At 36.5% G+C, this 26215-nt stretch overlaps 1 protein-coding gene across 5 annotated transcripts in view; it reads right to left on the minus strand.

The window, feature by feature from the left end:
* Window positions 1-26215, minus strand: part of SLX4IP (SLX4 interacting protein) — a 265690-nt gene that overhangs the window by 164590 nt on the left and 74885 nt on the right. For 4 of the 5 annotated variants that reach the window (XR_013484628.1, XM_078149720.1, XM_078149721.1 and 1 more), the window contains exon 2: window positions 1698-2010. The exons of the other annotated variant lie outside the window; for it this stretch is intronic. Coding sequence is in view for 3 of the 4 variants with exons in the window: in XM_078149720.1 (XP_078005846.1) it covers window positions 1698-1790 (93 nt within the window). In the remaining variant the exon portion in view is untranslated. The remainder of the gene's footprint in view (window positions 1-1697; window positions 2011-26215) is intronic. 5 annotated transcript variants of the gene reach the window in all.

The raw sequence follows: 26215 nt of genomic DNA on the forward strand, positions 1-26215 counted from the left end.
AATAAATAAAAGTAGGAGCCGGTTTTATGAGGAAAAAACAATAAAATAGATAAATCACTGGCTAATTTGATTTTTAAAAAAAGAAAACTAAATTACCATTACCAAAAATAAAAAGGGGGAATTCACAACCAATGAAGATGAAAGTAAAGCAATTACTAGGAACTATGTTGCTCATCTATGTGCCAATAAAACTGACAATCTAAATGAAATGAATGAATATTTATAAAAACATAAATTGCTCAAATTAATAGAAAAGGAGATATAAAATTTAAATAGTAAAATTTAGGGGAAAAAAAAGTTAAACAAGCCATAAATTAGCTCCCTAAGGAAAAAAGCCCAGGACCAGAGAATTTTTGAGCAAATTCTACCAAATATTTAAATATTAATTAATTCCTACACTACATAAATTCATTGGAAAAATGAGTAAAGAAAGTGTTTTACTAATTCCTTCTGTGACATAACTATGATACCTAAATCAGGGACACCAAAAACAGAGAAAGAAAACTAGAGACCAATTTCCCTAATGAATACTGATGCAAAAATAAATTAATAAATACATAATAGCAAGGAGATTCCAACAATATATCACAAAGATCACATACTATGGCCAAGTTGAATTTAAACTAGAAAGGCAGGGCTGGTTCAATACTAGGAAAATTATAAGCATAACTGACTATATCAATAACAACAACAATAAAAATCATATGATGATATCAATAGATGCAGAAAAATCTTTTGCCAAAATACAAAAACAATAGAAAGCAAAGCTTTTATTAAACTAAGTACTATCAATCTAAATCAACAGTAAGCATTGGGGGGTTAAACTAGAAACCTTTCCAATAAGATCAGGGGTGAAGCAAGGATGTCCGTTATCACCAATATTATTCTGTATTGCATTAGAAACCACACTTCACACAAATAAAGACAACTCTAAACAATTGAAGAAATATTAAATACTCATGAGAAGGTTAAGCTAACAAAATAAAATGTGATAATACCTAAATTAATTTATTCAGTGCCATACCAATCAAACTACCTATTATGTGCTCATGTCCCTATACACATCTTCTCATCTCCACAGAGTTCTTCACAAAAGGACAAAACCCACACACTGTCATTTTAAGGTCTAATCAACCAAAATCAGACTAAAAAATAGACAGGCATGGGGAGTTTCTATCTTCCTACAGATACTACTCATCAATGACCTATACTATAAGATATGTAGAATGAGGAGAATATACCGTTTTTAAATAATGTTATAAATTTTTGATACAACATATAACTCGTGAAATCCTTGACATTTTTTACACTCATACTTATTTTCAACTACCCTAGAAATAAATATAAGAAATGTGAATGACTGGAAACTATGGCTAATGAATGGGAGTGAGGTGAGGAAAATGAAGATTAAAAATCTCCTACCCCTAACGTCCACCCCCCTCAACAAGAGATGGAGTCTCTGATTGTTCTTCAACTGTTGGCTCCTTCCTCAACTAATTCAAATTGACTGGACCATATCTTTTAAAGAACACCAAAGAGTGTGGTCAACTGTTAATTTCCAATGTATGGTGTATGGGATATTCAGAGAGGACTAGAATCTCTGGTGTGAGGGCTTGATAAGCCCTTTTCAGGGCTGCTTATCCATCTTTGGTACTCAACTCTCAACTTAACTTTGGTACCTGGCACTTAACTCTCACCCGTGGTTCCATGAGTAGTGGCCACACCCCAGTGAACCATCTTGGCAGATGGACTAAACCAGGTTGAGGGAATCCAATAGGCTCCAAACACATTGGTGAGTTAGTGGGATGTCTACCCCAAGCACGTGAAGACTTTCCCTGATGGAATAGGTGGATGAAAACAGTATGTTCGAATGTCCACAAAGGCAGCTAAAGCAGGCACTGTGGGGTGCTCAGTGCTTGGTCAGATATTGAAGACCCCAAGGTCATCTACTGCCTCCCAGGCCATCGTCAGTCATCTTGACTTTTATTTTGTCACTGGACTTCAACGACTCTGGAAGAGAGAGTAAGGCTGACTTAAATCCAATTCACACAAAAGTCAAGATATCATCCTGTGATGTCACTGGTTCTCTTTGAAAATATCCTTTATGACTGAGAGACAGGTGGGTATACTTTTCAAAGGGATAATACTCATTAACACTTCACTACCACATTAACACCTTGACATCTATGACTACATCAACTGAGATGGAGGGAGACTGGAAGAACCAAAATCCCCTTCCTTGTACTTATTACTTTATGACTATGTAATTGAGCTGTCCCCCACATGTAGCATGAGACATCATTTACTGTGGCTTGAAGGGAGGCAAAATAGACATTTCTAGACTCTTTTATCCCCACCCCATTTCCAAGGGAAGTTAATTCCTACCAGGAGGGGAAGCAGGAAGTTGGGGCTGTCAGAAGCTGGCCAGTCTGTTTTCCTCAGAGAGGGGTATAAGGCTAGAATTATATCTGTCTATTACCTTTAATATTATTAGTCTAAGTGATGTAGTTTTCAAGTTCAGGGGAAAAGGAAGACCCCAAACTTTACATCCAATATTTGATCCCTTTGCCACCAAATACTAATTTCACAATGAACATACATAACCATTAGCAAAGAAACCTATTCATCCAAATTGATGGCAAAACAGAAATCAGAGAAAGAATACATAAGAGAATATATACCAGACATTACAGAATGAAGAATGCTCTCCCATTAGTTGTGAAATAAATCACCTCAACCAGGAGAAAGAATTCTAGATTTTACACAATGAGGTAATTCCCTAAAATCTCTAGTGTAACAAGATGGGGATAAGGACATGATGGCCACTGCCAATTCTTCTCATATCAGCTTCTTCCCAGTCTTCTCCCTTCAGCAACCTGAAGCAGGATTGACATTGTCCATCTCAAAGCTGGAAGCCAGAAGAATAGAAAGAGACTGAAAAGAGCAGATCTCTCTTCTCTCCCACTTTTCATTAACTCAGCCTTGTCCCTCAAGCAGGCATGGGCATTGATCTCCACCAATAAAAAGAGTTGATGAAACCAAAAGGTCTTGGGGCAAGAGTTATATCCAGCATATGACTAAGTACTAATTCTCTTGCAGAATTAGATTTTTTATGTTTCAGATGGTAGCAGAGATAAATCAATAACAGAAGCCCACAGTTTAAAAACTTTATCACTCTTTAAAAACTACATTTAGAATAAAGTAGAAAAACACAGGTATATGAAACAGTATCCTTAGAAAAAACTACATTCAGGGGAAGCTAAGTGGTGCAGTGGATAGAGCACCAGCCCTGAAGTCAGGAGGACCTGAGTTTAAATTCAGCTTCAGACCAAACACTTGACACTTATTAGCTGTGTGACCCTGGGCAAGTCACTTAACCCCAATTGCCTAAAAAAAAGAAAAAAGAAGAGAAAAACTACATTCTAGGTTATAAAGTTTCATTTCTCTGAGGCAGAGCTCATTTGAATATGTAAGCTGGAAAAGAATATCATAGTAAGATGACAGACTGAACTAAAGGGGTACCCATGGGAGTGGAGAGAAGGGAATGAATACATGACATGTTCTATATAGGTAGCAATGAAAGGTAGCAAAGGTAGCAATGAAAAAATCCTGCAAGTGGGATGAAGGAAAGTGAGGAGCTGAGGATGATTTTACATTTGCAAATCTAGGTGACTGGAAGCATAGTAGTGCCTTTAATAGAAATATGAAAGTTTGGAAGAGGGATGGATTTAGAGGGAAAGATAACAAATTCTGTTTTACAGATGCTGACTTTGAGATACTTATAGGGCATCTAGTTTAAAATGTCTAATAGACATTTCATGATGGGGGTTGGAGTCTGAGAGAGACCAGGTTTGGATATATAGATCTGGGAGTCATTAACAGAGTTGATAATTAAATCAAGGAAGCTGAGGTCATGGAGAAAGAATGTAAAGTGAAAAGAGAAGGCCAAGACAGATTTGGGATATACCAGCTATGATTTGGATGTTGTAGAGCAAAGTAGATTGACAAAGAGCAGTCATACAGATAGGAGAAGCAAAAGAGAGCAGTGTCACAAGAACTTAGAGAGGACAAAGCATACAGTATCAGTCAAATGTGACAAAGAGGTCAAGAAGGATAAGTATTGCATTACAATTGGCAATTAAAATTGTTGGTACTTTTAAAGAGAATTCCTATAGATTGAAGATGCCAGAATCCAAATGGTTTGAGAGAAGTAATTGAGAGGAGTGGAGGTGACAGATTTTTTTTCTAGGAGTTTGGTTGAGAAAGCGGAGAAAAGAAAGAATGATGGTAGGATCTATAGTAAGTTTTTTTTTTTTAAGACTGAGGAGATTTGGTCTTATTCATCGGCAGTAGGAAAGGATACAGTAGACAGGAGAAGACTAAAGATCAAAGAAAGGACATGACTGATGACCTGCTAGAAAATAAAGGAGGGCATAGAATCAAGAATACAGTTAGCAGGGTTGGCTTAGTAAAAAGAGCCACTTCTTTCTTAGGGACTAGAATGGAGGAGAAACAAGATGATGTCAAGGGGTTGTGACTCGGCGACAAGGGGCTTCATACTGAAAGTCTTGGAACAACACTGAAGTTTTCATTTTTTCAGTTAAATATTAGGCAAGGTCTTTAACTGTGAGAGAGGGTGTAGTTTGGGAAGCTTGGAATATACCCTCTGGGGACTGGGATAAAGATTCAATAAAGAAAGATTAAAGAGATTGTGTTACTAGTAAAGGTCCTGGTGAAATTATATTAAAAACAAACAAACAATTTGTAACAGACCCAGTCAACAAACTTGTATGACATTCTGAAGTCTCCTTCATGTTGGTGCAGAGGAAGCATATGATGAGAGTAAAGCACGGTTGTAACTTTGGAGAGAATGAATGCAGATAAGACAGAGGTTCAAGACTTTCGAGAATGAAAAGTATAAGAGAATTGAAATTGTTAAATAAAGGGAGCAAATAATTGGATTCAAAAGGAAGGAAGATAAAATGAAAGTAGGAATAGTGGCCTGGAAAGGTACTAAGATGTAGAGATTAGAAATCACAGTGAACCTAAACAATAGGTTTAGAAGGAGTAAGACACAAGGAGAGATGGATGACAAGAGGTTACGATTAGGTAAAGGAATTTTGGAAGGGATCTTGGAAGTGTAACAACTGAGGGTGATAGAAAGAGGAAGAGTGTAATCATCACCGTGTTTACCTGAGGTATAATGGAGTAGTAGTTTGGAAGTGTGTAACAAGTTTGAGAAGAGGGGAGTGTTTGAAAGAATATCAATATGTAATGCTGAAATCCCCTCATACAACTCTGGAAGGAGGTAAGGTAGTGAGACACAAATGAAGATTGACAGCCAGATACTGAACTCTTTTAGAAAGGAGGAAGAATGCTTTGGGAGGTAATAGAAAATAGCTACTAAGATCTAGATTTTACTGCTTTCTTTCTGTCATGAAGATCCTTAAAAATTCTTTAGCAACAAATGTTAATTTCATACTAAATATAGCCACAAATCCTGCACTTCTCAAGGGCATTTTCTATAAACAAATTTTTCATTAAAAATAAGTAATTTTTAATGTTCTTCTTCTCTTACCCACCACATCAACAAAGCATAAAGAAATACATGAATAAAGATTATGACCCTTTTTTCAATTTTTAAAAAATATATAAGAATAGAACAAATATTTTAAGTATGCTGTTTCTAGAATTATGACTATGAATTGTACGGGACCTCAGAAAGCATTTAGTCAAAACATTTCATTTTATAGTTGAGGAAACTGAAGTCATTTTTGAATTCTTAATTCCTCTTAAGAATTTTTTGAAATATGAAGAAACATCTAAAAACTATAAAACTGGAGAAATAAAATTTTTATAACAGTAACACTCTTAGGAGGCATATTATTTTTGTTTTAGATTATTAAGTTATTAAATGTTTAATGCACCAAACAGGAAAATTTAACATTTTTATGAGCATGTGAAATTCTACATATACTGACTTGAACAATCAAATGTTTTGCTTATTATGTAGGTAGGTTTTGTATTTGGTCGAAATACATTATGTAAAAAGAAAGGTGCCTGTCCAGCTGTAAAGAAGTTGGGAAGAAAAGTCAAGCAAAAAGAATGCTTTTATTCATCCTCAAATCAAAATAAATTCAAATGATTATCCATGTACCAAAGTGAGTTTGGAAAAGGAGTAAACATAAACTAAATATATATGCCTTAGTTGGGCATACATGTTAAAAATGGGATGGGGAAGACGAATTCATTGGATTCACTCTTATTTCTACAATTAAGTGGAAATTGTGGAACTAAATCTATAGGCACCATTTTATCCCTAAGTTTGGTATTTGATGAATATCCAGTTATTGCTTTTGGAAACTACTCCAAAATTTTTTGCCTGTGAACAATTAGAATCACTAAGATTTGCTTTAAGGATTTATTTTTGCCTCTATATTTCTGTGAGAAAGGCAACTCTTTCAAAAAACACATCCAGAAAGATAACAGGTTAACAGATTTAGAGATGGAAGGGATCTTAACGGTTATCTAATCCGGGGCTTCTTAAACTTTTTCTACTCGCAACCCCTTTTCACCCAAGAAATTTTTACTCAACCCCAGGTATATAGGCATACAAATCATTTACTGATAATAAATCATATAGAAATTTATTTAAAAACAATTCTTTGGTATACATATAATTTTACCATTTATTAAGGACCAAAGCAAATTTGCATACTAATGAGATGGATATGCTTGTTTATTTTTTACATAAAGAATTAAATCTTGGCGGAATATTTGACACAGCAGGATGCAGAGCATCTTCAATGTTTTTCAGAGTTGATGGATATTTTGATTTTATAATTGTCAATGTTGTGTTCAGAACCAAAGCTGCAGTGAGGTCATGTGAAACAATATGGGCAAGCACTGCCACAAACACCTTGGATTCATTACACATTTGATTTTGAATTAATTTTTGGTTATTGCACATTCAGAAACCTTTTACTGTGGCCAAATTTTTCACAATTCCCACATTCAGTTACACCACCCCATATGGGGTTGCGAAGCACAGTTTAAGAAGCACTGACCTAGTCTCACTACACCACCAAATTCACAAAAGAGGAATCTGAGGCCCAAAAAAGTGACTGTCTAAGACCATACAGGCAGAAAGTGACAGATCCAGGATTTGAACTCTGGTACTCTGACTCCAAAGATCCACTGCCTTTTTTTTTTAAAATATCATGATGCCTCTTGTCAGGCTATTAAGCCTGCCAACTTTTCAAATATTGGGACATGAGTGATTTCCAGTTATTATGGAAACTTGAAAGGTCATGGAGAAGCCTACTCTCCCATGTAAATCTCAGAAGAAATCTGAAAAATCCCCAGAAAAAAACAGTAAAAATATTTCCCTTTAAAAAAAAAGAAAGCAAACTTCATCCAGCTCAGAATTGCACTGAAGCCCACAGAGGCTAAGACGGGTTGTACCAGAGAAGCTCAAGTAAATTTAGAAGCAGTGGCATAGGTTGGGCCAGGGAAGCCAGCATGAGATCCAGCAGTCACAACTGAAGTGTGTCAGTGAAAACACCAGGAAACATCAAGGACCTAAACTAGGTCTTGGCCCTGGTCCTACAGAACAAAAGAAGGTGAAAGAACCAGCCCCATAGGTCACTGTGTGTGAAGACTGAGCCAGATGTCCACTCCTCAGACCACTAGGATGCAATAGGAGACATGGTCAACTCGGAGCCTGGGTGTCAGCTCAAAAGGTGTTAGGGGAGATTAGGATGTGAAAGGAGCAACAGCTATATTCCACATAGACTAGACTAAACATTCTCTAAAAGACAATGCAACTTTCCTCAAGAATTAAAAGGTCAGATATCTTGGAGCCACAATTAAAAATCACACAAGATTTAACAGCTTTCACTTTAAAGATCAGAGGGCTTAGAATATGATGTTCCAGAAGGCAAAGGAGCTAAGACTATTAATAATAATAACCTACCCAGGCAAACTGAGTATAATCCTCTAGGGGGAAAAACAGATATTTAATAAAATACAGGACTTTCAAGCATTCCTGATGAAAAGACCAGAGCTAAACAGAAAATCTGACTGTCAAATATAAGACACAGAGAAGCAGAAACATAAAAGAGAAATCATTAGAGATTCAATAAGATTAAATTATTTATGTTCCTATGGCAAGATGATATACTTCTTCACTTATTAGAGCAGTTGGAGTAAACATAGAGGACATAGGTGTTAGCTGATTACGATGAGATGATTTTAAAAAAAATTAAGGGGTGTGAAAGAAGGACGCACTGGGAGAAGGGAGAGGAAGAATGGAGAAAATTATCTCACATAAAGGAGATACAAAAGCATGAATTTCATCTGCTTTCTTACTGGGCCAAGAATCTTATATCTCTAAGCTTCACCTATACTTTTACTTTTTTTAATATATATATAAATTTATTTATTTTTAGTTTTCAACATTCCCTTCCACAAGTTTTTGAGTTCCAAATTTTCACCCATTTCCCCCCTCCCCCCACCCCAAGATGGCATGCATTCTGAATATCCCTTCCCCTACTCTGTCCTCTCTTCTATCTCTCTCCCCTTCTCTTATCCCCTTCCCCTTCTATATTCCTGTAGGGCAGGATAGACTTCTGTACCCCATTTCCTATATTTATTTCCCAGTAGCATGTGAAAACATTTTTTTAAACATATGTTTTTAAAACTTTAGGTTTCAAATTTTCTCTCTTCCTCCCTCCCCACCCACCCTCATTGAAAAGGCAAGCAACTCAATATAAGTTGTACATGTGCAGTTATGCAAAACACGTCCATAGTAGACATGTTGCGAAAAACTAACTCTATTTCCCTTAATCCTATCCTGCCCTCCCATTTATTCTATTCTTTCTTTTGACCCTGTCTCTCCTCAGAAGTATTTACTTCTGATTAACCCCTTTCCCAATCTGCCCTCCTCTCTATCATTCCCCTGCTCTCTTGTTCCCTTCTCCCCCTATTTTCCTGTAGGGTAGATTTCCATACCCAATTGAATGTGCATGTTATTCCCTCCTTAAGCCAAATCCTATGAGAATAAGATTCACTCATTCCCTCTCACCTTCCCCTGTTTCCCCTTCCACTGTAAGAGACTTTCTTTTCTTTTTTTTTGTGAGATAATTTACCCCATTCTACCTCTCCCTTTCTTCTTCTCCGAGTATAATCCTCTCTCATCCCTTAATTTTATTCTCCAGATATGACCCCTTAATCTTCAGCTCACCCTGTGCCCTCTATCTATCTATCTACATATATATACATATAATTTTTTTCCTCCAACTACCCTGATACTGACAAAGGTCTCATGAGTTATAAATATCATCTTTCCATGCAGGAATGTAAACAGTTCAATCTTAATAAGTCTCTTATGATTTCTCTTTCCTGTTTACCTCTTCATGTTCCACTTGAGTCCTGTATTTGAAAGTCAAATTTTCTATTCAGCTCTGGTCTTTTCATCAAGAATGCTTGAAAGTCCTCTATTTCACTGAATGACCATTTTTTCCCCTGAAGGATTATACTCAGTTTTGCTGGGTAGGTGATTCTTGGTTGTAATCCTATCTCCTTTGCCCTCCGGAATATTATATTCCATGCCCTGTGGTCCTTTAATGTAGAAGCTGCTAAATCTTGTGTTATCCTGATTGTGTTTCCACAGTACTTGAACTGTTTCCTTCTGGCAGCTTGTAATATTTTCTCCTTGACCTGGGAACTCTGGAATTTGGCTACAATATTCCTAGGAGTTTTCCTTTGGGGATCTCTTTCAGGAGGAGATCTGTGGATTCTTTCAATTTCTATTTTGCCCTCTGGTTCTAATATATCAGGGCAGTTTTCCTTGATAATTTCTTGAAAGATGATGTCTAGGCTCTTTTTTTGATCATGGCTTTCAGATAGTCCAATATTTTTAATTCCCTGTCCTGGATCTATTTTCCAGGTCAGTTGTCTTTCCAATGAGATATTTCACATTGTTTTCTAATTTTTCATTCTTTTGGATTTGTTTTACAGTGTCTTGATTTCTCATTAAGTCACTGTCTTCCAATTGCTCTATCCTAATTTTTAAGGAAGTATTTTCTTCAGTAAGCTTTTGGACTTCCTTTTCCATCTGGCCAATTTTTCTTTTTAGGGCATTTTTCTCCTCATTGGCTTTTTGGACCTCTTTTGCCATTTGGGTTAGGCGATTTTTTAAGGTGTTATTTTCTTCAGTATTTTTTTGGGTCTCCTTTAGCATCACTCTCAGTTTTTCCTCTACTTCTCTAACTTGCTTCTCATAATCGTTCCTGAGCTCTTCCATGGCCTGGGACCAATTCATATTTTTCTTGGAGGCTTTGGATGTAGGGGCTTTGACTTTGTTGTCTTCTTCTGGTTGTATATTTTGGTCTTCTTTTTCACCAAAGTAAGATAATATAGTCTGACTCTTTTTGCGCTGCTTGCTCATGATCCCAGCCAATTACTTGAGTTTTAAACTCTTTGTTAAGGTACGAATCTGCTTCCAATGTGGAGAATGTACTGTCCCAAGCTTCGGGGGTTTGTACAGCTGTTTTCAGAGATACTTGTAGGGACCTGTAAATTTTCAGTTCTTCCAAGGTGGTATGATAAGGGGCAAGGTGTTTACTGCTTTCCTGGCCTGCGACTACAAGTACTCCTTTCTGTCCTGTAACTGTGATGAGGGGCTCCTTTGCACAACCACTACAAGGTCCACCAAGCCAGTGCTCCTCCTCACCCCAGCACCGCTGCCCAGAACTGTGGCCCAGATCCAAACACGGGCAAAGCAAGAGATTCCTGCCTCAGCACTGGCAAAGAGATCCCTGCAATCCCTCTCTGATCAGCCACTGGATTCCCCCTCAGTCTGTGGGCCAGAAGCTCGGGAAGCAGCTGCCCCACCACAGGGCCACACTCTTGGGGAATGGAGCTGAAATCCCGCCTTCCTTTCTCAGGCACTGACAGAAACAGACTTTTCCCACTGACCTTCTAAGTTGTCTTTGGCATTGGTGGATTGAGGAGTCTGGAAACCTCCACAGCTGCCTGAGATTCAGTCCTCTGAGGCCTGCTACAGGTTCACTGTGGCCTGCCCGCCCACGCCGCAGCCTGTGCACCCATGTCATGCTGCGCTGCGCTCCCGGCCCGGCACGGCACGATACACCTTTCTGATCAATCATCCAGGTTGTCTTGGGCTGGAAATTTGTTTCACTCTGTCTTTTTGTGGGTTCTGCTGCTTCAGAATATGTTTAGAGCCATTTTTTATGAGTATTTGGAGGGGTTTGGAGAAGAGCTCAAGCAAGTCACTGCTTTCACTCTGCCATCTTGGCTCCGCCTCCTACACTTTTACTTTTAATGGAGTTAAATACTGTCTTCTTAGAGACAAACAAACTACCCTGCTGGTAAATCCTGTGGAGTTCTTATTTTTTGATTAGTAGCTTCTGAATTTTCCCATCATTTTCATCAAACCAGTCTTGATGTTTGCAAGTATTTTGGACCAAATGAGTAAACGTGGTGCTGTCTGAGAGCTGCCCACTCCCTTTTTGCTCCACTGTTGCCAAATGTGTGTTGGCTCAGCTTTCCCTTCAAATTAGCAACAAACTGTTCAGGCATGAGAACTGCTCTAATCTGCAGACATTAAAATTTCTCGTAGTTGTCTTGCCTTGGGGTCACTTTTGTTGAATGTGAATGTTTAGCTTAGAAAGGATAAGTCTATGATTGGTCCAGCATGTAGTACCACATATAGTCTCTCATATCTTGTCTGTCTCTTTTTATGGTGGAATAGTTTATTGCATGCCAATATTTGCTATGAGGGAGCATCCATGAAGTTTTATTGTGTTTAGGTAAACAGAAGAGAGTGTTGGTGGTGATGAGGTCATGAGATGCACAAGTCTTCCATAATAAGTAACTGCTACTGTTGCTGTTTCCAACTCCATTCTTCCCAAGGACTCCCTGCCATGTCTAATAATCTGTGCCTACTCTGGTGTTAAAGTCATCCAGAATTATAAGCTTGTCCTCTTTCAGCACATTGATGATGACAGTCTCCAGGTTTTCATAAAAATATTCTTTGCCTTCATTAGTGTTCATTATAGTAGGAGCACACACACTGATGATAGTGGTGTGGTGCTTTCCTTCAAGTGGAAATCATATTTGTCATAAGTCTCACTCCTTTTGGGAGGCACAAAAGCTTGTTGACTAGATTAGTTTTGATTGTGAGACCTATGCCAGCTTCACAGCACTTCCTATCACTGTGGCCACTTCAGAAAAATGTATATCCAGCTCCAACTTCAATAAGTTGGCCTTCATTTGCTAGCATTGTTTCACTGAGGGCTGCCATTTGGATACAAGACCTGTTGAGTTATCTCATAACGAGAGCTGTTCATCTTTCAAGTCTACTGGATTTTGTGTTGTCCATAGCCAAGCCAGTATAACAAAAATAACAATTATACCAAAACTGATTTGTTTTTCAGTGCCTTACCAATCATACCACCAAAAATTATTTTATAGAGCTAGAAAAAATAACAACAAAATTCATCTGGAAGAACAAAAGGTGAAGAATATCAAGAAAGTCAATGACAACAAAAAATGAAGGAAGGTAGCCTAGCAGTACCAGATCTCAAACTGTATTACAAAGTGGTAATCATCAAAACAATCTGCTACTGGGTAAGAAACAGAGTGGTGGATCAGTGGAATAGATTAGGTAAACACTACAGAGTAGTAAACTACAATAGTCATCTAGCATTTGATAAACCCAAGATCCAAATTTGGGGGACAGTAACTCACCATTTGATAAAATTTGTTGGGAAAACTAGAAAGCAGTTTGGGAGAAACTAGGCATAGACCAACATCTCACACCATATACCAAGATAAGGTCAAAATGGGTACATGATTTAGATATAAAAGTGATATCATAAGCAAATTAGAGGAGCTTAGAAATTTTTATCTGTGAGATCTATGGATATGGGAAGAATTTATGACTGAATGAGAGACAGAGAACATTACAGGATGTAAAATGGATAATTTTGATTACATTACATTAACAATTTTTGCACAAACAAAATCAATTCAGCTAAGATTCGAAAGAAAGCAGAAAACTGGGGGGGAAATTTTTTTACACCAGCTTTCTCTGATAAAAGCCTTATTTCTCAAATATAGAGAACTGAGTCAAATTTATAAAAATATGAGTCATTCCCCAATTGATAAATGGTCAAAGGATATGAACAGGCAGTTTTCAGAAGAAAGAAATTATCTATAGTTACATGAAAAAAATTGCTTTAAGTCACTACTGATTAGAGAAATGAAAATTAAAACAACTTTGAGGTACCACCTCATTCTTATCAGATTGGTTAACATGACAGAAAAAGAAAATGATAAACGTTGGAAGGGATGAAGAAAAACTGGGACACTAATACACTGTGGATGGGATTGTGATCTGATCCAACCATTCTACAGACCAATCTGGAAGTATATTCAAAGGGCTATAGAACTGTGCATACCCTTTGCCCCAGCAATATCACTACTATTTATGTATCTCAAAGGGATCAAAGGAAAAAAGAAAAAGACAAATTTGTACAAAAATATTCATAGTAGTTCTCTTTGTGGTGGCAGAGAATTGGAAATTGAGGAGATGTCCATCAATTGCAAAAAGGCTGAACAAGTTGTGGTATATGATTGTGATGGAATATTATTGTACTATAAGAAATGCCAAGCAGGATGATTTCCTAAAAACCTGGGAAGAATTACATGAACTCATACATAGTGAAGTGAGCAGCACTGCAACAGCAATATTGTATGATGAATGACATCTATTCTCAGCAATACAATGATATAAGACAATTCTGAAGGACTTATGGTGAAAAATGCTATCCAACTCCAGAGAAAGAACTAATGGTGTCTAAATGTAGATCAAAGCATACTTTTTAAACTTTATTTTTCTTTTTTTTTGGTCTGTTTTCTTTTACAAAATGGCTAATATGGAAATATGTTTTGCATGACTTCACATGTATAATCTATATCAAATTGCTTGCCTCCTTGGAGTGGGGAGAGAGAAAGAGAGAGGGAGAATTTGGAACTGAATTCTTTTGAAAATAAATATTAAAATTTTTTTCTATGTGTAATTGAGAAAAATAAAATTAAAGGGAAAAAAAGAATTATATGGGCCAGGTGACTAAGAATTAAGTTATTCATGTAGTATCTTAGTGGACTTAGTGAATGTAAAATGAAGAATGAACTCATCAGCAATACAGCTTTCTGTCTAGTAGTGCTACCGTGACAAATGCAACATGGCAACAGGGGGAACTACATCTACCCGAATAAAATCCTTGCTGAATATCCTTTCCATATTATTGTTTCAGTTCATCCCACACTCAAACCTAAACTACCAGACAGATCTGAATTAGGCCTGGCTCAGAGTATAAAACTTCCTTTTAATAAAGAACTTGTGCATGCCAGTTGTAGCAGTGTATTAAAGATAAGTGTGACTACAATTATTTGGCTCATGGGCTATATTTTAGATATTTCTCTTATATAAGCTTGAATGATTATATCAAAGCTGTTGGGTTATATATTAGGACTAACACAAAAAACTGTTACTAATCAAGAAAGTCCATCGTATTCACTATAAGAGTCAAAAGATTTAGCTTACTCACAATTTTTTTTTTAACAAGGGTATTTTATCTGAAACCATTCTTGGGGTCTAAGCTATAAGCCTGACACTTGTTGATATTGTATATTATTACCTGACAGTTATGCCAGTGATCAAATGGAGATTTTTAAATACAGTTTTCTTTTGAATGATTCACATATATCTTTATTATAGATTTACAGAACACTGGAAAGCTATAGGATTTGGAGTCTGATAAATCTGAGTTTCTTTATTAGTTTTGCTTCTTAATGTGTGACCATGAGAAACTCACTTAACCTCTTTGTATATCAGATTCCTCATATGTAAAATAAGGCAGCTGAAGTAGATGATTGATGGTAAGGTACTTTCCAGCTCTAAATATATGGTCCTATGACACCTGAAAATATAGCTCACAGAACTTAGAGCTAGAAAGGAATTTAGAGATTATCTATTCTAATCAGGTAAGGAAACTGAGGCTTAGAAAGGCAAAATTACTCACCCCTGGACATATAACTAGAACTATGTCCATTCATGTGTCCTTGAAGATGAATTTCATGATACTTTTAGGTTATGTGTGTATACATACATACACACACACACATAGGTATATTTCTCTTTATATGTTACACATAATATGGCATCATATATACCTATATTTCGCGGCTTTTTCTTTACCATGTGATTTATATCACCCTTTGGGTTATCCAACGTAACTGATGCACACACATATGAACGTATTGCATGTAAAACATTTAGACCACTTGGAAATAAGTTTAGCATATTTAAAAGAATTTTGAATTAAGGACTGGAGGTCCTCATCTCACACGCTTATCCTTTGTGCCAAGACTGCACCTCCGTAAGGCCTTGACATCACCTGTTGTAGGCTATGGCTGTGGTGACACTCAACTTTTCCACGCTTTGTCTGAATCAAAATCAATGTATCCTTTAGTGTATCCTATTGACACCTAAAGTATTTTACTATAAATGATGTGCATTCCATTTTCTACTAGCAAAAAAGTAGAAATAAAGCTAAGTACCTACTGACTGGAAAATGGCTGAACAAAATGTGATATAGTAGAAAGAGAACTGACTTTAGAATGAGAAGACATGGGGGGCATATCCTGCCTCTGACTCTTACTACCTGTGTAAGTCATTGAACTTCGTTGGGACTCAATTTCTTCTAGTGTAAAATGACAGAGTTGAACTAAATATCCTCTGAAATCCCTTCAGAGGGATCTTATGTGCCATAACAAATGAAAAATATGAGAAATGCAGAGAAAATTGTAAAGACTGATGTGAGATGATGTAGAAGGAAGCAAGCAAGACTGGGAGAATATACAGAATTACAATGTAAAAGGAATTGGAGCCTGCATGAATTGTAAAGGCTAATACTGGTCCTGAAAACAGAACATTACATATGCCTCCTCTCGCTTGGCAAAAATACAGACTACTAACACTCACATTCTAGCAATCAACAAGTATTTAATAAGCACCTACTATGAGTCTGGTAATAGTGATATAAAGACAAAAATGAAAAATGCCATGCCCTCAAGGAGCTTACATTCTATCAGAGCAGACAACATGCTCATAAACAAAAACACATATGTATATACATATGCATATATATATATATATATATATATATATACATACACACGCACACACACACATATATATATATATGTACACATATAAGGAAAAAAAATTTAGCAGGAGGGCACTAGTAGCTGGGGTTAACAGGAAAGACTTAATGTAGAAACTGCCATTTAAGTTTTTAAGGAAAAAAATAATTCTAAGAGGCTAAGGTGAAAAGGGAGTGCATTCCAGGTTATGGGGGCAGTACATCTAGACATAGAATGCTGTCTATGACGAACAGCAAGCCAGTTTGGCTAGACTGAAGAATTATTATAGAGACTGATTTTAACTATTTTTCTTTTCTATAAAGGAAGGATCAATGGTAGTGGAAGTAGAAGGGGAAGTTGGGGAGGTGGAGTTGATATATGGAAATGACGATCACTTAAAAACAACTGACAGTTAAAAAAAAAAGAAAGAAAAGAAAAAAAACCCAAACAAACCATAAAAGCTATGCAAATTCTGCATAATTCTTCATTTTATACATGGCTGACCTAAAGAGAGAGATTATCTAAATTCTTATTTTATCCTCCCCCACCCCACACCCAGGATAGTTTGACTGGAGGGTCCTTCTACTCTTTACAGTATTTTGCTAAGGTTGAAAAGAGAAGCTAGAAGAGCCTGGAACATAAAATTGTCATGTACTTGGTAAGTATCTTTATCATTCCCATGACCACTAAAGGTGTAACTCCCTGAAAAATATAAAATCAATCAAGGAAAAAAATGTCATGTGTCTAATTCTTTTCTCTGGGAATCAGGCAAGCGAACTTACTAAAATTGTGAATAGAAAATGAGTAAATGAATATTAAAGTCTTCATAGATTTCTTATTGAGTAAAGTATATGAGGTTTCATCACTGAATCTTGTGACATCTGTTTTAACTACTCAGAGACCATTTCTATTGATTTTGGGGTACTCCTACAAAACCCCCAGCTCTCATTACATCTGAGTGTTCTAATTTTCATTGCATTCCATCATCTATCTAGGACTTCAAGATTAGAGTTCAAATCCACCATATCAGAAGTCAGATTTCAGTTAAGGTGATTTTATTTTCCATTTCTCAAGTTGTTAATGGACATTATGGATTCTCCTGGTAGAGACACTGTTGCCGTATCCCAGATAGAGATACTTTAGGAACATATAAGAGTAATCCTGCTGTTGAACACTTTAGAACCTCTTGAGAAAACACAAAGCAGAATACTATACATCTAATTATAAGTTCAGCTGGCAGCTAAGTGGTGTAGTAGATGGAGAGCTGAAACTGGAGTAAGGAAGACCAGAGTTTAAATCTAGTCCTGTACCTATTTGGCTCTGGTTGTCACTTAATCTCTGCCTCAGTTTCCTCATCTTTAAAGCAGGGATAATAAGAGCACTTATGGGGGCAGCGAGGTGGCACAGTGGAAAGAGCACCAGCCCTGGAGTCAGGAGGTCCTGAGTTCAAATTCAGCCTCAGACACATAACACTCACTAGCTGTGTGAGCCTGGGCAAGTCACTTAACCCCAACTGCCTCACCCAAAAAACAAAAAAAATAATAGCACTTATCTCCCAGGGTTATTATAAGGATAAAACAAAATATCTGTAAAATGTTTTGTAAACTTTTGGGCATTACATAAATGTTAGTGATTGTTATTATTGTTAATTATCATTATTCAATTCAACGAACATTTATTTGGGTACATGTGTGACAAGTCTCCCTACCCCCTCACTCTTCCAATTCACCCTTACCTGAGTAGGTGAGTAGGTTGGGTCTCCAGAGGGACGGCTATTATTGCTTTCAAGGTTCTACAGTTATCCCTATGGGTAACTATCCTAATAAACACTAGCTTACAGACCCAATCGATGTGCTTCCCATTTACAATTAGCCAGTAAAGTCAGTTCTTTAGCAAAGGCATTTACAAGCATTTTCCTCAACTCTAGGGGAACACTTATGGGAAGCTATGTGATGCAGTGAATAGAGCATCGTTTCTGGAGCTGGAAAGATCAGAGTTCAAATCAGGCCTCTTACTAGCTATATGACCCTGCACAAATAACTTAATCCCTTTTTACCTCAGTTCCTTACGTATAAAATGGAGAAACCACTCCAGTATCTTTGCCAAGAAAACCCCGTGGATCACATCCGTGGACTCATAAAGAGTCAGACATAACTGAACAACAAGGGGAACACTTCCACAAATATACCCAGAGTTCAGATGTGGGGCAGGGAAGGCACAAATTTAAAGTACACAGGTAATGAAGCACATGTGTAGGGTCAAGGCATCTCACAACTCTAGAATTGCAGGGTATTGACATCCTTTCTCCTTGTTTGTAAGATCCACCCAACATTCATTGCAAGACAGTGTCTCTTCAGGACCAGTACCTAAGCTTGGCTTGGTCCTCTTAATGTGTTACAGCTTGTCTGAATGGGTCAATTTGATGTTGTACTGGGACACTCTTTGGCTGTACTGGATCCTCACCAGACTGATGCTGCTGGGCTAGGCAGACTTCTGATTGACTAGGCTGATTGACTAGGTGACTAGGCTAATCACCCCAGCAGGCTCTGCTGTTGCTGGGCTAGTCAGATTTCTGCACTGTTTGGGATGGACAATCTACTCTGATGTGGGCAGGTTGCTGGTTTGCTGGGCTCTTTTTAGTGTATAATGTTTCTGCTAAACCAGCCAATCTTCTTATCAGTGGGCTTGCTCTTCAATGGGCAGCTGTAGTATTTTTTGACCTTTAGCCACTGGATGGTACTGGGCCCTCACCTTTAGGCAGGAGATAGGAGAAGGTTTGCCTCTTCTGCTGACAAATTCTTAACTCAAAAGGCCCTTCCCTCATACAATTCCATATTGCATTACGATGATTATTTTAAATTCATTGTTTTCTTTTTGGTAGGGAAAGGAGGTTAACAAACTTGTGTGCATGCGCACACACATACACAGAAGGGGATATTTCCATAAGCACAGTAGAACACAAAAAGAGGATTCTACATGAAACCATGAATCTCCATTTCATATCACCTGATTTTTTTAAAAAGCACATAAAAAAATTTATACATTACTTTCAAAACTGTCTTGATTGTCCATTTTTCCTTTAGAACTTCTGTTTTCTTCTGTGCATTTAAAAAAAAATGTATTCCTTAAGTGTCTGGACCACTTGTCGACAAGTGTCACAATAGCGCAGGTTCTTAAAAAGCCTGCCTGCTTCTATGGGCAAAACAATAAATCTTGTTTCTGACTGAAAAAAAAATGGCCCAAGAGCAGGTAGGTGACACAGTAGATAGAGTGCCAGCCCTGGAATCAGAAGGATATGAGTTCAAATCCGGTCTCAGACACATAACACTCACTAGCTGTGTGACTCTAGGCACTTAACCCCAATTGCCTCATATAAAAAAATAATAAAATAAAATAAAGGTCCTCTTTTTTTTTTTAGCAACTTATTGATATTCCCTTCTGCCTCCACCTACAGACCACTCAATTAAAAACTGAAAGAAAGAAAAAAACTTTGCAACAAATAAACATAGTCAAACAAAATGAATCTACACAGGTCCCATGGCCAAATATATATATATATTATATATATATATATATATATATATATATATATTCTATACCTTTCTATCCATCAGCTTTCTGTCAGGAGGTCTGAAAACATTTCATCACAGGTTCTCTGAACACATGGTCATTGCACTAATCAGAATTCTTTTTTAGTTTTTTTTATTTTTTGGCTTTTAGGCAATTGGGGTTAAGTGACTTGCCCAGGGTCATACAGCACTAATCAGAATTCTTAAATCTTTTTCAGATGTTTTTCTTTAGAGTGTTGTGGTTCTTGTATAAAATGTTCTAACACTGTTCATTTCACTCTACATCACCATTTGTACTGTGGCAATAATATTCCATTACATTCATACAGCACAGTTTATTTGGTAATTCTCTGATTGAGAGACAATGTAAAGAACCCCCTTGTTTCTAATCCTTTGACTTTCTTTCCTCCCTTTTTAATGTCCCCTTTGGATGAAGAAATGTGTTTTGCTTATACATATTTCCTTCCCAGTATATCTTCCCTTTTAGCCTCACATCTCTACCCCTCCCTGATTATTTCCTTCTTTCATTTGATGTATTCCTAGACCAAAATTTGTGTGTGTGTGCGTGTGTGTTCAAGTCTCTTTTGTTTAAGATGAATAAAGTTCAACTGATGCCAACTATCCCAACTTGTTCTTCCATGTTTGTATTCTTCTTCTTTTCACAAACCCTAATTTTAAGAAATAGCAAGTTTGATCCCATTGTATCTCTTTTCTATACAACAATATTCATTTTACCCTTCTTTCTTTCTCCTCTTAAAGCTCTCTGGACAGAATCAGTCTACACTTAAGACCTCTAATTTTCTTATTAAAATTCCTCAATACTCTTTCGAAAACTGTAAGGTTCAAAAGGACATGTCAGTTATGCTACTGTTAGAATGTTAGCATTATATCACCTTATGGTTGTTTCCAATTGCTCAAATAAAACTTCCTAGGCTTTTTTGGACTCACGTTTGTATTTCAAAGGTCCTACACAGCTCTGGTCTTTTCATCAGAAATTCTCAAAAGCTTCTATTATAATAAAGATCCACATTTTTCCCTGCTACAATTTTATATAGTTTTGCAAGGTAAGTTATTTGTAGTTGTAAACCTAACACTCCTTTTGGAACACTGCACTCCAAGACATTCTTTCATTTATAGTAGGAGCTGAAAGTTCTTTATCCTTGGTACTTGAACAGCTTTTTTTTCTGGATGTTTACAGTATTTATTCTTTCATGTAGAAGCCCAGGATTTTGACCATAACATTCTCTTTTGGGGGTTCCATTCAGGTAATGGGTAGATTCTTTTATCTTTCCTTTGCCTGTATTTCTAATAGATATGGGCAATTTTCATATACGATTTCTTTATATATAGTGTGCAGGGTGTTTTTTTTTAATCATGGTTTTTAGGGAAACTAGTGATTCTAAAATTGTCTCTCCTTGACCTACTTAATTGTTTAGTTGGTTTTTTTATATCAGATATTTTTCTGGCCTTTTTGTTTTGTTCTAATATTGCTTATTAGGTCAAATAATCATTAATTTCTATTTGGTCTATTCTATTTTTCAAGGAGTCTATTTCTCGGATAAGGATTATCACTTTCTTTCTTATACTATTTATTCTGTTTTCTTCAAGAACTTTTATTTCATTTTTCAAAATGTCTTGTTTTATTTCTACTAGATATACATGTAATATATCTTGTAGTCTCTTCTTAAAGGTGTTATGAAGTTACTCTTTCCTTCTTTTGGAGGATCTTTATATATCTATATATTCTTGATAACAGTCAGTGTTTCTTTGATTTACTCATCTTTGCACTTTGTTGTAGGGCCAGACTTTGTCAGCTCCTACACCTTGGGGTGGGGTACTAAGCCCTGTTTGCTCTCACCCAGGGTCTCCTGGGTTCTTGCACTAAACTCCACCTCCTGGGCTTACTTCTCCCTGACTCTCTGAGGTTCAATGTGTTGTATCTTAAAGGCCTCTCTGGCATTTAAAGAGTTAGCTACCTTGGAGTCACTGTGCTTGGGGTTTCCTGCTTTGTATGCAGCACATACAGGATAAAATGCTGGATACAGGGAAAAGCATAAGAAGAGGAAGAATATGGAAAAAGACTGAAAAGGTAGGTGGGTGCCAAATTTTTGATGGCTTTAAGTCAGGCTGAAGATTTTATAGTTTATGTTTATCATATAATTAACAGAGAACCATGGAAGATTTCTGAATAGTGAAGCAACGTGGTCAGATCTGTGTTTTAGGAATATTAATTTGGCTGCTTTAAAGAGTATGGATCAGAGAGGTGAGAGACTTAAAGTAGGGAGATCAATTAGGAGGGTATTACAATAGTTCAGGAAAGAGACAGTGAGAGTCTGATCTAAGTTGGTGGCCCTGAGAATAAAGACAAGGGGACTGATGCAAGAGATATTTGGAAGATTGAATTGGGATAACCTGCTAATGATAGGACATAGGGGTTAAGAGAGAAGAAAGAATTGTGTGACTTCAAGGTCAGGAAGCTGGGTGACTGAAAGGACAGTGGTAACCTTAGCAGAAATGGTAAGTCTGTAGGAAAGGATGGATTTTGGGGAAAAGACAGTGAGTTCCATTTTGGACATGCTGTGGTACAGACATCTACAGCAGGTAATTAACAATGCAGGACTAGAGTTCAGGAGAGATAAAAACAGATATAAAAAACTGGGAGTTAATAATAAAGATCTACATACTCATCTATTAGTTTTTTTGTGAAAAAAGGCATATATCTTCCTTCAAGCCTGCCAATCTGCTTTAAAATAATGTGTTTTAAAGCAGATTCCCCACTAATTTAGGTATCCATTTCTCTAATTCTCTAAAAGAACAATAAATGAGGTGACAAATAATGCATTTTAACTTGTAAAACAAATTATGTTGCCCATTTTCTATCTCATTAATATAATTACTGCCCAAATCAAGTAGTAAACAAACTAGTTTCACATTTTATGTATTACTAAAGGGTTCTCTATGTTTGCTAGTTAGTACCAAAATATGTTGACACAGTTGTGCACCAAGTTTTAACATGCTGATCATGTTAAAATAGTGCACAAGGAATACTTTCCACTTTATAAAAAGCCAGACTGTTTACATGCCTAAGTGGCCAAAGACTTTGCTGTCTGTGTGTGGTCCTACAGTTTCAATATCATAACATGAATATAAAGTGGAGCAATATTTAACGTCAGAATGTGCAGTACCAATTCCAAAACCTGGGACATTGAGTCAAACAATGTTAAATGTGCAGGTAAAGTAAAAAGAAGGCTTCTTTCAAAATCTAATTTCAATGTAAACAAAGAAAAGCTCTAACAGTATCTGTGGAACATATTTTATATATATACATATACATGTATATATGTATATATATATATATACACACACACACGTACAATATATGTACACCCACATATTTAGAATACTGAATATCATATGCATGTTTATGTATGTGTATGTATATATGTATGTATGTATATGAAGCTTGATCATGTCATTTATAGCTTGGCTTCACAGGGTTTATATATATATATATATATATATATATATATATACACACACATAAAATATGTCACATATAATATATAAATTTTATGTAACATATAAACATAAATTATATACAATACAAATACATAACATAAAGTATGTAATATATCAAAAGTAAATATTTCTAAAACCCTTTGAAGCAAAGCTAAAAATGACATGATCAAGCTTCACAATTAATACCCAAACCTTCCAACAAAAAGGTAAATGTAGAGGTTGACTAACTCTAGTAAATACTAATAAACCATTGGTGTAACTATGCTGAATACAGCCTTAAGTACATTTTCAGTATCAATTTGCATTAAAAGGCCATGAAATGGTTACCACTGGTAAAGAAATGGAAGAGGCATTACTTCAATTTAGTTGGTAGCTTGATGTAAGCATTGCACAAGACCACTAGAGACCTAGCTTGAGGAGTATGGCCTTAAAGTTCATTCCCAGGCCAAATGAGTTAATGTGCTTTAGTCTCCAGAGTCCTTTGCATTTTCAGAGCAGCACTGGCTTCAGTCTTCAATCACTCAGTTTCCTTGCAACTAGAAATAGAGTTTAATCGGAAGCTCCACCCTGTCCAGACAACATATAAGTGAAGAAAAGACCTCACAGAAAGAAAGAAAAATGTTCTATATAGGACTAAATTAAGAAATACATATTTCTGGTGTCTAGGGTTTTAAATGCTCTAGACAACCTCTGAATTCTAAGCTGCCTGCATTTATCATGCCATTAAATCTTAAATGTTCCAAGTTCGTTAGGATGGGTGGTTCTCATATTTTTTTAAAACAAGTTCTACTCAAAGTTCTCTGCACAATTGTATCATATGTATACGTGTATGTATGTATATGCACTATACAGATATGTATATACTGGTTCATGTTACAAAATGCAATGACATTTCCCATTTGCCAAATACACAAAATATAATTCTCAGATGACTGAATAAATGGATGGAGGTGTTATGTTTTGGTTTTTTTAACTACAGTTTCTCATTAATATTCTCTCTGTTTATAGGCCATGATTTTTTTCTGTTGCCATGACAATAAGGTAAATAAGTAGACTTTAAAGCAGTTTGGTTCAGGGGTCTGTAGTTTTCCAGCTTTCTAAATTCCTCTGGGATGTCAGACCTCTGACATTTATTACAGTCTCTCTACCATGGCTTCTGTCCCTCTGGCTAGGAAAACCCTTCACAATTCTCAAAGGATTTCTAAGTGGTACTATCCCTACACACAGTTTTATAAAACCTATTCCTACACACAGTTTTACAAAACCTACCCCTTACCTGCCACAATAAGGACATAAACTCAATATCATATCTTTCCAGATGCTAAAAATGTGCTCATTGGTACTATGGTAATTGCTTTTATTCAACATACGCATACCATCTTATTACTTTTGCATGTCAGTGTTGCAGAATGACAATTCTGAAATGGCAGCCTGAAATATAACTTGTAGTAGTATTCTAACACTAATACCTGTGAAATGGGAAGATCCTTTAAAGAGTAGCTTCCTGTATCTTGACAGCAAACGCAAATTTTTCTCTTCCATTTTTTCCACACTAGCATTCTATATGTACCTGCTTCCGAAGTAAGGTCAGAAACTTAAAATGGCCAATTTCTAGGCTATTAAAACAGGAATTTCAGTGAAGGGTTGGGGGAAGTTCCCTTCTATATTTACAAAGAATTCTTTTAACTTTTTAAAGCTTTCTTTTTTCACAATTTAATGCAACATAAGCTATCCTCCTTGGATTCCTGATTTTCAAAGACAGAAGCAACACTTGCTGAGTGGCAGTCCAGTTAGTGAGCCTGGGGCTGAAGATTATAAGCCTGTCTCATGCAAATTTAAGTAAATCATATCTAACAAAGAATGGGGAAGCAAAAGAAGATCCCTTTCTTCAATCCTCTCAGGTCTCTTCTTCCCAATTCCATCTGACCAGTAGCTCTTAGTTACAAAGGGAGTCCGCATAGTTCACTGTATTATGCTCATTTGTAAATTGTAATCCCTTTCAGGTCAGAGCAAGCCCAGAAGGGGAAGTCTGACCTTCAGTCTAAGGGAAAATGGGAAATAACTCCTTATAACAGGAGGAATAAAAGGGGTCCATGCTGGTAGCACTGCTAAAAACAAGTAAAATTCTTGGGCAGAACACCATAAAATAATTACTGGTTGGAAAACCCATACCATATGTCCGCTCTAGCAAGATTCCAATATCATTCCCATGCCTCCCTAAACATAAGTAGCTTAATCCCCTGCTATCAGCAGAAGTAACAGATAAGCCACTTGGAGCTATGTTGAACCTCTGAAATATTCCAGGTCTGAAGGCATGTAAATTATTTGAGGGTAGGAAGAAAATTTTGAACAAATTTGTACCTTTTCAAGGTCATAAATATATCAAATATTTAATAAATCATTACTGAACAAATGAACTTACTGAAATATATCTAGGATGGCTTTATATAAGAATTATGGCAAAGTTCTGCATCTGCTAATAGAATGGCATTTGGGCTTATAAAAATTTCAAGATTTAGTTGTTAAAACTAATAAAACTTCAATGTTTTGATGAATGTGTAAACTCATCATTGTGAGTAGTTCACAGCCTATCTATGCCTCCTCACTCTGTGCACTTTCCTCTACTTCTTCCATTACATCCTCTCTCTGGAGTTCAACATGCAGCAATATCTGGATGTCTTGACGTTTTATGGAGACGAATGTAATACTTGGGTGGTCCACTAGATATCCCTCTCTGTTGTTACAGGACCAGCTCACCTTCACTTCTAGCTAAACACCTCTCTGATGATAACCTTTTATGCTGATTTTCCTGAATAATTCTTGGTAGACAGTAACCTGCAGTTTATTCCCACCTACATGCACCTCTCCTTTGCCTGCTAAGTGTCTTGCAC

The sequence above is a fragment of the Phascolarctos cinereus genome, unplaced genomic scaffold, assembly GCF_003287225.1.
Source record: "Phascolarctos cinereus isolate Bilbo 61053 unplaced genomic scaffold, phaCin_HiC Scaffold_2;HRSCAF=192, whole genome shotgun sequence".
Lineage (NCBI taxonomy): Eukaryota > Metazoa > Chordata > Mammalia > Diprotodontia > Phascolarctidae > Phascolarctos > Phascolarctos cinereus.